Here is a 13,608-nt window from a genome sequence, read left to right as displayed (position 1 = left end):
CTCGCCTCTTCCTTGGCGCCCAACAGAACTGTGCCTATCACTATGTCTTATTTTCGGGGTAGGGCTTATATTGCGCAAATGCTTAGAAATCCTGCTATGGCTTATTTTATGGGTATGTCTTATTTTCGGGGAAACAGGGTACCCTGTTTCTCCGAAAATAAGACGAAGCCATAAAATAAGACGTAGCAGGATTTTTAAGCATTCAAGGAATATTAGCCATACCCCGAAAATAAGACATAGTGATAGGCGCAGCAGCAATGCCGGCCGTGGCAGCAGGAGGAGGGGAAAAAAAAGACACCCCCTGAAAATAAGCCATAGTGGGTTTTTTTTTTTTTGAGGAAAAATAAATATAAGACGTGTCTTATTTTTGGAGAAACACGGTAGGTGCTGCTGGACAGGATGTGAAACTGCCCCATGGAAATTGCAGGTCCTCCCAGTTTTGGATCACCCTCCCTGGGGCCTGCCAAACAACATTTTTCTTCGGCACCCTGGGCATCAAAAGTGCTGACATTGGCTTGTTGTTTTCTTCAAGCATCCATAGTTTTTACAATATTTTGTTATTTTGTTTTATCACTGCCGCTTTGCACCATCCCGAGATCCATCTGTGTGAAAGGGAGCATAGAAATTGGTAAAAGAAATGGAATGATAAATACGGTCGAGCCAAAGGCAGCATCGCAGGCTCCAAACCAACTGCGTTGTTTTAGGGGATGGGGGGTGGCCGGCTTTTTTCAAACTGCCCTTCTCGGTTTGGCCCATTTCAGACAGTGGGCAAGTTCAAATGCATGTCTTGGTTGTGTTTTTATAAAAAAAAACATTCCCAAAAATTAATCCTTTTTGAGGCCTTCCCGTGCCTCTCACTCACACTTCTGGTCAGTTGCTATGAAGGCTGGCAGGCTCAGCCATTTAAATGGGTGGAGATCAGTCAATGGAAACTTCAGTTGCTTGGCAAGGGAGTTAAGATGTGAAGCAGCAGGGCTGAGAAATGACCCTCACTTCCCTACCCGTTTCTTTTTTGAAGCTCCTCTCTTGTTTCTGGTTTGGCCAGGGGAGAATAAAATACCGAACTTTAAAACGGCTTTTGCTTCCTACTGGAAGTGGTATGGAAGCTGTACTTCTCAGGATAGAGCAGGGCTGTGCAGAATTATTAAAACAGCAGAGAGCATTATTGGCTGCTCACTCTCCACCTTAGAACAAATCTACACCACCAGGTTCCATAGAAAAGCACTAGACATATCAAGAGATCCAGCGTACCCTGGTCACCATTTCTTTGAGCTCCTGCCATCGGGACGGAGATATAGAACAATGCAGGCAAGAATGAGCCGTCTCAGGAACAGTTCCTTCTCTAGAGCGATTTTGGCCTTAAATGGAAAGTCTGGAGTTATTTTACTTGTTATTTTGTATCATATTTACTGTTTTTAATTAGGTTTTGTAGTAATTTTGGATGCTTTATCTGAGTGGATGTAGCAACCGAGTAATTTCGTTGTTCCCTCAAGGGGACAATGACAATAAAGATATATTAGCAAAGGTGGACGACCCCCAAGGGCCAGGTTCTCTCATTTGCAGGCTTCCGGGGGCTGCGTGGTGGCATTGTGCAGGGCCAGAGGGAAAAGTCGGTGGAGCACTGGAAGTGACTCTTACTGTTTTGTAGTAGGCTGTCTTCCAGCCTCTCCAAAGTCAGAAGTCTCAATAGTGTAGTCTACACACACACACACACCCCTTTCCATCCTCCATCAGGCAAGTAAGAGATGCAATTGTAGTTTCAGAGACACATTGGTATGCAAAAGCAGTCGGGTGCAGGGATTCTTGTCCCTGTGAGGCATTCTGCCACAAGCATCTCTCTTTTACTGGAAGCAAGGCAGGTGTCCTGGTTGATCTGGGGCTGGCAGCGACCACTCATTTAATAAGTTAACGTGCTGGATGGTAATATTATATATTATTGTATTTATGTATATCCCCTCCCCCCCCCCCAACCAGGAACTCAAGGCAGCTTACACAAATTAAAGCAACACACAAAATATAAAAAGCTGAAAACAAATAAAAGATAATCGTCAAAAATGAATCAAACTCTTAACAGAATTAAAACAACATACCGGTAAAAAACAAGTCTATTAAAATACGGATAGTAAGAACAGCATGGAAAAGGGCTGCCTGACATCATTGTGGTGCCAGGTGTTTAACCCACCTGCCAAACCTGGCCCACAAGGGGAAGGCAATATAAGAATCTGATCTGCCAGCCAGATCGAGCCCTCCATGCCCCCCTCCCACTGGTTGCAAAGTAAGGGGTGGTTTTTTTGTTTGTTTTTTGGCAAAATTGAACATGTTTGCCACACCACCATCCTATATATAAACTGAGGATCCTGGGTTAGATTTGGGGAGTTGCCTTCTGCAAGGCGCTAGTCCCCTCGCAGGGTAGGAGGAGGTGGGCCTGGCGGGTTTCCCACCCTCCTCCCATGCCCCGTGATTGCAGCCTGCTATGTCACCAGCTGTTTTGCAGCTGCATTTTTAGGTGGGCTGTGTGGGCGTCATTTCCCTGGATAAAGTTGTATGGTGGGAAAGGAACTTCAGCCCTGGGAAGGGATAGGCGCTTGTGTTGTGTCTGTGTTTCCACAGCAACCAAAGACAGGGAAGCCCATCAGATTGTGAGCATGGGGTGTGTGTGTGCGTGTGTGCGCACGTGCGTGTGTGTGTGTGTAGATAGATGAGTGAGTGAACCTTGTGTGACCCCCTGCAACCAGCCATTCCAGAGTCTAGTTGGGTGTGAGGCATTGATCTGGCCCACCCGGCAGCAGTGCCTTCCAAATTCTGCACCTGGGGAAGCCCAGCTTCCGTGCTGAGAAGGCGTGCATAGCCAGCGTTTTATGGGGAGGATGCTGTGTCGCAAAATGTGGAGATTCCTGGCAGTTAATGAGAGAGTTGCACGTTAAGCAGAGCTCTGGGGAAGTGAGGCTAGTCAACGGTGTGCAGATGTTTCTCGATGGCACTGCAACTGAACAGCACTCTAATGTTTCCGGGGGTGAGCTCTTTATGTCTCTCCTCTGTGTGTTCACCCACTCACACACACACCCGGCCTTTGGAGAGTGTGTCAGGAGCAATGTACAGAAGAAGAGTCTGCTGGATGAAGTCAGGGGCCAATCTAGCCCCTCTTTTCACAGTGGCACCCCCCCCCCTAGTGAAGCACACTCCTGGCTTGGATCCTTCGTGTGATCTAATGAGGTTTTTCTTCCTTATTTGCCCTTGTGCACAGACACCGTTTCCAGCAAGCTCCAGAACAACAACGTCTACACCATCGCCAAGAGGAATGTGGAAGGACAGGACATGCTGTACCAATCCCTGAAGCTCACCAATGGCATTTGGATCTTGGCTGAGCTGCGCATTCAGCCAGGGAACCCCAACTACACGGTAAGACCCCCCCCACTGGCAGGGGCTGGCCTGGGAGTATTGGGCAGAACATGCATCAAACGCTGCTGTGGCCTCACTGTCCCCCCTTTCGCATCTGCCGCCCGAGGCAGCCTAATGATGGGGCCAGCCCTGTGGCTGGGGGAAGGAAAGGCACCATAAATATCTGCCTTCCCATTTATTTGTTCACTGTAGAAAACCTCAATGCGGTTTACAAAAAGGAAAATCGGTAGAAGCAATGAAAAAGAACAATTCAGATCATTTAGGAAAATTGAGACCCGTGCTAAACTAAAAACACACCAACATTTGGCATGTCTGGGTAGGCTTGTCTCAACAGAAATGTTTTCAGCAGGTGCCGAGAATTGAACAGCGAAGGCGCCTGGCTGGTGTCAAATCGGTCAGGAGTTCCAAAGTTTAGGTGCCGCCGTGCTGAAAGTTTGATTTCGTACAACTGCGGAACGAATATGATATGCCCCTGTAACGGTGCCAGTTCCGCAGATAGAAGCTGTCGAGTGGCAAGGCGATCTTGCAGGCAAACTGGTCCCAAGTTGTTCAGGGCTTTACATACTGGTAGTAACGCCTTCAACATGGCCCCAGCCTCCAGCAGGTCTTTTGTGGCAGAAGTGTTAAGGGCTGACAGGGTCTTGCTCGAGTCAGAAATTATGCCGCGGTAATCTCTAAACCTCAGTTTGGGAAATGAGGAGGGAGGAAAACGAAGGCCTTTGAAACCTGTCTCAACAACTTTCTGCGCTTCCCCCCAACTTCCCAGGTGCCTTCAAATAATCCTTCCCTTCTTCTCATGCCTGCTTCTCTCCCACAGCTCTCTCTGAAATGCCGAGCTCCCGAAGTCTCCCACTACGTCTACCAGGTCTACGACGCCATTTTGAAAAACTAAGCCCGTCGAAGGCGCCGCCGCTGCTGACGGCCGGCCTCACCGCGCAGGGAGATCGGGACGGGGCTGACTCCAGACACTCTGCCGCCCCTGTTTTGCCGGTGCAGGCCCAGAACCCTCTTGGCGTGGGGGGGGGAGGGGGAAAAAAAGCTCTGTGTTGTTGTCTAAGATCTCGGTGCGACGCGCTGAGGCAAAACCAAGGTAGCGAGTAGTGTCCACGTTGCTGGTAACCGTAGGGGGGAAGTCGTCCCATTTGATACTTTTAGCATCTGTGAGGAGTTTGTAACCACTTTTTTTTTTGCGCCATCCGTTTTTCCTTTTTGTAATATAATTTCATTTTCCCGCCAGTCCCGTGTTGCCACGTCTTGTCTCGCTCATCCGTTCCCCGTGGGGCTTCTCCATCTCGTGCCAACGCTTTGCGTTTTCTCGAACCACTGTAGGCCTCTAGCTGACACTTCAGAACATGCAGTCTCATTTTGAACACTCAAGACACACACATGCGCGTGCACACACACACACCATCTCTGCCCAGCCTGAGAAAAACATACACACCGCACTTTATTCTTTAACATTTGTGTACTTATGATGATGATGACGATGATGATATTATTTTTCTGTCTCAAGCTGTCTCAAGCAGGCGAGGCTGAAAGAAGGGGCATCTGAAAGAGACCAGCCTTGTAGGAAACAGCACCGAGTATTGGTCAATTTGGTCTTTAGGAACTGGCACGTGTCATTCCCCACCCCTTAAATTTGAAGTGTGCTCTCTCCCCACCCTGGTTGAAAATCCTGCCTGCTGCAAACATGGCAGTCTTTCCTGACCCGTGGAGCTTTTCAGCATGAGCAAAGGACCACCCAGAGCTGTGTCTTACAGCTGGAAAGAGCTTTTGTTTCTAGGGAGCCTCAGGTGGTGTGGAAGGTGTCCAGAGAGCTGTCTCCAATATGCGCCTGCATGGATCTCACAAAAGCTGCTTTCCGGGGCTGCATTTAATGCAGCTGCCTTTCCTAACGGTACGGCGCATGTATGGCATCATTAAGGAAGCGCGGGGCCCTCTCCACATAGGGGCCAAGTCCTTCCTCAAGGCCGAGTTGGGTGCAGTCGAAGAGGCACCCAGTTCAAACTGCTGGCTAGCAACTGTTATTGAGGGTGGTGGTGGTGGTGGGGCATTTGTGGCCCCTCCGGAAAGTGTCGCTGGGCTCTGACTCCTATCGGCCCTTGCAGGCAGGATGGCTGATGATCAGGGAAGGTGGGAAGCTGGAGTCCAGCAATATCCGGGGAGGGAGAGCGCACATTTTGCCTACCCCTAAACTTAAATGTGCCCCATTACTGAGGAAAGGTTAATTTGGTCCTCCCTTTCATGCCCGCTTTCCTACTGCCAGCTCCTCGCTTCACCTTAGGGAGCAGATCCTCGATATCCAAGGGCCCTCTGTGCATGTACAGAGTTTGGAGCAGCACCTGCTTCATTCACACCCTCCCGTTAGCTTTCGGCAGATTCCTCCACCCTCAGAAGACGGAGGCGCCTTCCTTCTTCTGCAAGGCACGGGAGAAGAAACCAGGAATGGCATTAAACACTGAGGGAAGAGGGGGTAGGGGTGGGGTTGATCCAGCCGGCCTCTTGCTGCTTTATTGGCCCTGAATCCATGACACGGATCCGGGTCAAATCCAGTGGAATTGACAGGAAAGCTTATTCACCAGAACCAAGCTGGGCAAGGGGGACAGGCAAGACTGTTGGGTCCCCAGCACTTAAAAAAACAAACAAAAAAGACCCCGACTGGGGGGGGGACATTTAGAGGGCAAAAATGTGCCAGGTGACTTCCTTTACTGCCGCTTATAACCACACAGGAGCTTAGCTTCCCCTAGCAAGAATCATTGACATATAAGGAATCCCATCATAATAATTTTCACAGTGATGGCCTCGCGGCTGCTGTCTCCCCAAGATCTTGTGTTGTGACCCTTTGTGAAGCGTCATCCAAGGAGCTGGTCTCCTTTCTGAGGCTCTGAAGGCCCCAAGATGGCTGTCCAACAGACTCCCTCAAGCAAGCCAAGGGGCAGCAGCCCTACACAGGAGCCCCCCCACCCCAGGGGCTCAGTAACCTCATTTTTGCCACCTGCCTCTAATTGCCCAAGCTGTGCTATTGAGCACCTAGCGCATGGAGAGGGGGCTGTAGGCCTGTTCTTGTGGGGGAAAAGTCAATGTGGCTGCCGTTTGGGTTGCTGCTGCTGCTGCTGCTTCACCTGTGCTAAGCTGCTCCAAGAAACAAAACGGGATCTCACAGCGGTTGCAGTTTGGGGCAGGAGATTTGGGGAGCTTAGCTCAAGCGTCTTAAGGGTTGAGAAGGCCAACGGTGCCTCTGAAATGTTGCCATTTGGGGCCAAAGAATCTGCAGTAGTGAAAGGTGTGAACTTGGAGGCCAAGGAAAACGTTTGGGCCCGATCCCCTCAGACCCAATTACCCAGGCTGCAATTACTCGGCCTTATTGAGACGTCCCAAAGGGGCTGAGTGAAGCCCCCTCTGGATCGAAGTTTGAAGCACCCTGTGGCCCAACTCTTTTTTTAAAAAACAAAGAGACATTGCACACACAAAGTGACTTCTCCCTGCTGTGTTCTTCAGGAGGTAAAGAATTTAGTGCACCCCGAAAAACCACTTCCATTGCAGTTTCAAGAACGGGGGATGTGAAATTCTTGAAGGAGAGATGGGCTGGTGGCGGTAACCTTTGGGTAACTCTTCCAACTCGGTGTTGGGCCACATTCAGATTTCAAAAGCGTTATGATGCCAGTTTAAACAGCCGTGGCTCCCCCAAAAGGATCCTGCCGTTTGTTAAGGGTGCTGTGCGTTTTGGGGGGGACTCCCCTATTCCCCTCACAGAATTCTGTGTGAAGAGACGATGGACTACTAAACCACTCCAGGAATTGTAGTGTGGTGTCTCCTAACAACTCTCAGCACCCTCAACACACTACGGTTTCCAGAATCCTTTGAGGGAAGCCGTGGCTGCTCAAAGCAGTATCAAGGTGCTTTAAATGTATATTGTGATTGCGGCCTCAGTGGTGCCCAGCAACACCACGCCCAGGGAAAATGGAGCTGCTGAAGACGGAAACAAAATGGCGGCTGCAAGCCCGGGACCTTCCAGAAATGCACCACGCCCCTGTTCTCTCTGTCTCTCTGCTGGGCCTCCTGCTGTGTTTCTTTTTGTCTGCATGCTGTGAAGTGTGGGGTGGAGGGTACTTTTTGTTTTTGCTCAAAATTGCTGCATTCTGAGGCATTTGACTGCGGGGAGGGGGGGGTGGAATGAAGCTTTGCCTTGTATCATCAATAAATGTCATTTACACAGATCTGGCTGCCTGGTGGTGGTGCTTTTGTTCAGGAGGAGGGTGGGACAAGGCCCTAGACTTGCCAGAGCAGGGGACTGAGGAGCAAATGTGGCCGAAGCCCTGCCTAATTGTTGTTGTTTAGTCGTGTCCGACTCTTCGTGACCCCATGGACCAGAGCACGCCAGGCACTCCTGTCTTCCACTGCCTCCCACAGTTTGGTCAGACTCATGTTCCTAGCTTCGAGAATACTGTCCAACCATCTTGTCCTCTGTCGTCCCCTTCTCCTTGTGCCCTCCATCTTTCCCAACATCAGGGTCTTTTCCAGGGAGTCTTCTCTTCTCATGAGGTGGCCAAAGTATTGGAGCCTCAGCTTCACGATCTGTCCTTCCAGTGAGCACTCAGGGCTGATTAATTAGCCCGCGTCTAATGGCAGTGGCCTGATTTAAAGACAGGCGTTTCCGCAGTTTGACATTTCATGTTTCAAGCGTGAAGAATTGCCAGCACAGGCTCTGTATGTATCTGCATTCCGAGGGCGAAAGCAGAATCAGAATATCACGTTAACGTCGAAGGTGGAATTTCCCTTGAACGTCAGGCTAGAAGGGCAAATGGTATGCATGTTATGGGCAGCGTTCTGCGTTGCAAGTTAAAAGCCAGCCTGTCCCACCTGTATGCATGCCTGTTTGCAAGGGACCAGGCGAGCTGTACAATGTGCTGCAAGGTGACGCCTGATGTTCAAGATACTGTATTCTAATGGAACATGGTGTGGATATTTGCAATGCAGTTCTCATCTTTGTAATGTGAACATCCAGATCTATCCTCACACCCCTTTTGCAGAGTTCCAGTGACTGCAGGATGGGGGGGGGATGTAAAACAGCAAGACAGTTCTCAAAAGTTTAAGCGGAATCAGAATTGGCTTACCCCATGTAGGAAGTAGAGATGTGAAGGTCCAGAAGAAGAAGAAACCAGAGGGGAAAAATGGAGGGTGGGTCCCAATCCCCCTGGCTTTTGGTGGTTCTGAGATATCTGCTCCCTGTATTCCTTTTCTTTTTCCTGTTCAGGAATTCTGTGGGGGGTTTTAGGAGGGTGTCAGAGGAAGAACTTCCTGCCCTCAGTGAGCTGGCAAATGAGCTGCGTGTTGGGCATGATTTGGAAGGCGGTTGCACTCGGATCAGAGACTGGCGCAGGGAAGCAACGGTGAGCCGCCTCTGAAGTCTGGAAATCCCGCTTTGTTTCTTGTTAGGCAGTGAATGAATTACCCAGCCACACACTGCAATGACTCACCCCTCCCATGGAAGCTGATTGGCAGGAAGCACAGTAGACCAGTGGATCCTGCAGAGATGCAGCAGGGAGCCCCCTCGTAGTGGGTGGGGGTTCTGTGGAACCAAAGCTGTTTGGTTTGGCACAGTGCGTGCTTTGGAAATGGTTAGCCTGGGGTAAAGGGGGCCAGTTCTGCACCTTGAGCCCCCGAACCTCTTTGACACCCTCCGCTCTTCATGCCCTGCCCTGGTGAGCTGAAAGCTCCCACTACAGGAGAGGGAAGGGCTTTTTATTATATATATGTATAAAAGCCAGGCTCCCATGTATTGTTGCAAAAGAATCCCTGTGGCTGCCTGTCTCCTCCTGCTTTGTTCCTGCTTGTGAATACAAGCAAGTGTCTTCACTCCCTTAAAGGCTTCCGCTCAGGGATTTGGCTGCACTTTCTTCCTCGCCTCAGATCGTCTTGTGATCTCAGCCTCTGCCTTGTTGCTACTGCTGCTGTTGAATCCTGATCATTCTGCAGGCGTCCAGAGTCCACCGAGAGGTGCCCAGCTGCTGTGGAGAAGAGTTTTCCTCCTCACGTGTTTTCCCTGTATGTTGTGTGTTGGCAGGAGGATGCAGAATTCAGAGGAGAATTCAACTCCATTAGAATCTATCCCCCCCTTTAAAAATCAAATTTCTAGTCCATATTGCTGAAGTTTGAAGTCGTGCGTGTGTGTATTCTGCCCTTCAGAAAACCCTCCCAAGGTAGAATACAACAGAACGAAGATGCACATTTATAAAAATTACATTGGACGTTCCTGTTTTGTATTGGGATCTCTTTTATTGTGGTGCTCTGCCTGGAAATATGTGGGTGAACGGTGGTATATATTTAAAATAAATACAATTCACACTAAAACCACAAAATACAAAGAATAAAATGTAGCAGTAAACTCTATCAGAGCCTAAAGCCACAATGATGGTGGTGGTGGTGGTGGTTCAAAATATCTGAATGGTATCAAATTGCTCAAGGCTGATCCAAGTGAAATGTAAGGTAAAGGGACCCCTGACCATTAGGTCCAGTCGTGACCGACTCTGGGGTTGCGCGCTCATCTCGCATTATTGGCCGAGGGAGCCGGCGTATAGCTTCCAGGTCATGTGGCCAGCATGACAAAGCCGCTTCTGGCAAACCAGAGCAGCACATGGAAATGCCGTTTACCTTCCCGCTATAGCGGTTCCTATTTATCTACTTGCACTTTGACATGCTTTCGAACTGCTAGGTTGGCAGGAGCTGGGACCGAGCAACGGGAGCTCACCCCGTCACAGGGATTCGAACCGCCGACCTTCTGATCAGCAAGCCCTAGGCTCAGTGGTTTAGCCCACAGCACCACCTGGGTCCCCTAATAAACTGGGTAATAAACTGTGTAATAAACTGGGTTTGGGGGGTGGGGGTGGTTTGAGGACAGATAAAACACTAAAACACCAGAACTAGAAAAAGTAGAAGATTCTTTACCTTTGCTTTGTTGGTATGTGCACACTTTTGATTCCTTTCGTTTAAAGTTTGTTCAGAATGGGCCGGTTTGGTTTTTTCCTGTGTGAAACCTCTGCTGATGTCGCATTCGGGTCTGGTGCCACATTCCCCAGGGCAAGTCAGGTCAGGAATTTCAGGACCATAGGAAGCTTCAGGGTCACAGATAGGTCCAAGGGGCTGAGAGCAAATGAAGTCTTTTTAGGCTTCGTCTCTCCACCCACACTGCCTCTTATTTAGAAAGTAAGGCATACCACACAGTGTGTAAGTTTTTGAATTAATATAATGAATTTGAATTGATATATTAATTGCACCATTACCAAAAAATATGCACAAACACAAAAAACCCTTAAAATACCAAGAACACTTATTTCTGACTGCAATCAGGTTTTCTCCCCCACCCCACCCCACCCAAATTTTAATTTTCATCATCCAAAACACTATCGTTTCTCTTAACTTAAAGAACCAAGTAGTCTACCTAAAAGACACGACAGTTTCACATGAGCCAGAGCACATTAGGGCATAATATGCAATGCACGGCTCAGTCCTGAATATGTGAAGTAATAGTATCTGCTCATGTGCAGAGTGCATCCCTCCTGTGAGTAACTGTAATCAGCCTCTTATGTATGAAATTAAGAAGAATATCTTCCAGGTCTGAGGAAGGATGAGTCTGTCGCTGTGATATCCAAACAGGCTCAGAGGCCAAACTTTTCATTTTAAAAATTTGCTAAGCAACTCAGAAAAAAAGAAACGATGGCACCAGCTTTTTTTCCTCCTTTCAGCATTCAAGATATTCTGAACTTAAACCAGGAGGGTGGGGGCTTCTTTGAAGCAAATCCACAAACCTTTTCTGGAAATAATGTGGAATTCCACATTCCTCTGATTTACCTGCAGCAGCAGCTTTTAATGAGTGAATGCAGGGAAATAGTAGCACCAAAGTTGTGGGATACGCTCCCTGCTGAAAACAAGAAGCCCCCATCAGTGTTGGCATTCCACCAGCTTCTGAAGGCAAAATTTAACTTTTTATTTTATCGCTTTAAGTGGGGGGTGCTCCAGATGTTAACGCTTTTTAATTGTTTGTTTTACTGTATATTTTAATTAAGGATGTCTTTTTATGCCCTAATGGATTTGTTTATTGTGTATTTTAATTATGTATTGATTTTGTAGTTCCAAACCACTTAGAATACATTTTTGCATGTAAGTGGTATAATATAGTCATCGTCGTCGTCGTATACAGACTGTTCTCCTAAGAATCAAGTAAGCTTCCAGTCCTCATGGAAGGGCTGATTTAAACAGGGACATAGGAAGCTCCCTTATTCCCCGAGTCAAGCCCTAAGCTTGAAGATGCCTGGGGGTTGAACCTGTGACCTTCTGCATGCCAAGCAGATGCTCTACCACCAATTCTGTGGTTCTGAAGAGAGGGCGGCTAGAAATAGGTTCACAGGCCTTCTGCTGAATCGGTCTCTTGGCCCATCTAGCGCAATATTGGCTGCACTAACTGGGGGCAGCTCTCCAGGGTTTTAGGCAAGGTGATATTTCCCCAGCCTTGCTTGGCAGGACTTGAACCTGGGACCGTGTGCATGCAGATCAAGTGCTCTACCACTCAGCAAAGGTCCTTCGCAGAACAGATCAGGCTCGGAAAGCGACAGGCTTAAAAGCACATGCAGCAAATGTCATTAACTGGGCAATGAGTTGAATCCAGGTCTTCTCGGTCCACTATGCCACACCTGTTCTCCTGACATGCCCATTTAAATAGGCCCGGGCAATTCCTGGATGGGTGACATGCTCAGAAGCCACATGATAGATGAAAGGCAGGGCAGAAATGTAAGGAAGTTAAAAACAACAACAACAACAACGAGAGAAAATGTAACATAATTACTGGAAGCAGGAACGGTGGGTCATGTATAAAATTATGCATGGAATATAAAATTTTGCATGGCTGGCGAAAGCAGATACAGAGGTTTTTCTACCCCTCTAACAACACTAGAGCTTGTGGACATGCCTGGAAGCTGAATGTTTGAAGATTCAGGACTGATCAAAGAAAGGACTTCTTCACGCAGCGCATTGTTAATTTGTGGAACTCCCTCCCACAGGAGGCAGTAATGGCTGCCAACATGGGTGGATGGCTTTGAAAGCGGATGAAACCAATTTGTGGAGGAGAGGGCGGTCCTTGGCTACTACGGTAGCCACAATGGCTATGCTCTGCCTCCACGATCGATCGGAGGGAGCAATGCGCCTGAATACCAGGTGCTGGAAACCACAGAAGGGGAGAGCGCACCTGGCTGGCCACTGTGAGAACAGGATTCTTTGCCTGATCCAGAAGGATCTTCTTATGCTCACCATCTAAATACAGTACCCTGTGGCCGAAACACTCCCTCTGACCCGGCTGATGGCTGGGAATGCGTGGAAAGTTCTCTTCTGACAACACCATCCAGGGACCCTATAGGCACCCTATAGCACCCACAGCTGGTCTGACGTCCTTCTGAGCTTTAGGGCCCCAATCCACGCTTGCTGCTAAAGAGAAACTCACAGGGGTGAACCTGTGAAGCCTTTAGCTGTTCTCTCTCTCTCTCTCTCTCTCTCTCTCTCTCTCTCTCTCTCTCTCTCTCTCTTTCCAGAACATGTCAGGCTTTGTGACCCTGTGGATCTCCTTGAATCCCAACGAGATCGTTTAAATAATTAACATAGCAGTCATGGGATTGGATCTAAGCACTATTGGTACCGTAGTCTGAATCCTGGACCCCTTTTGCCCAGTCTTGCCCCCACCATGCACATTTATTTTTGAGGGATGGTTTTGGGTGGAAGCCTTTCTTGATGCAATAAAACTGCTCTGCATCTCTGCCTCTTGATATAGTACAGGGGTCAGCAACCTTTTTCAGCCGTGGGCCGGTCCACCGTCCCTCAGACCATGTGGTGGGAGGGGGGGGTTAATGAATGAATTCCTATACCCCACAAATAACCCAGAGATGCATTTTAAATAAAAGCACACATTCTACTCATGCAAAAACACCAGGCAGGCAGCCCCGCAAATAACCCAGAGATGCATTTTAAATAAAAGGACACATTCTACTCATGCAAAAACACGCTGATTCCCAGACCATCTGTGGGCCGGATTGAGAAGGTTATTGGGCCGCATCCGGCCCACGGGCCTTAGGTTGCCTACCCCTGATATAGTACCACTGATCTCTCTCTCTCTCTCTCTCTCTCTCTCTCTCTCTCTCTCTCTCTCTCTCTCTCTCTCTCTCTCTC

The 13,608-nt window shown here is 48.7% G+C and overlaps 1 protein-coding gene across 2 annotated transcripts in view; it reads left to right on the top strand.

The window, feature by feature from the left end:
- The window catches only part of LOC118096866 (AP-2 complex subunit beta), a 64,477-nt gene extending 56,861 nt beyond the window's left edge, over positions 1 to 7,616 (top strand). For both annotated transcript variants that reach the window (XM_035139183.3, XM_035139185.3), the window contains 2 exons: positions 3,245 to 3,399; positions 4,217 to 7,616. In XM_035139183.3, coding sequence (XP_034995074.1) covers positions 3,245 to 3,399; positions 4,217 to 4,291 — 230 coding nt within the window. In that variant the 3' untranslated portion in view covers positions 4,292 to 7,616. The remainder of the gene's footprint in view (positions 1 to 3,244; positions 3,400 to 4,216) is intronic.
- The last annotated feature ends 5,992 nt before the right edge of the window (positions 7,617 to 13,608 follow it).

Source organism: Zootoca vivipara, chromosome 14 (assembly GCF_965207765.1).
Source record: "Zootoca vivipara chromosome 14, rZooViv2.hap1.1, whole genome shotgun sequence".
NCBI lineage: Eukaryota > Metazoa > Chordata > Lepidosauria > Squamata > Lacertidae > Zootoca > Zootoca vivipara.
Note: the sequence above shows the minus strand (reverse complement) of the source record. Positions and strands in the feature narration are given on the sequence as shown.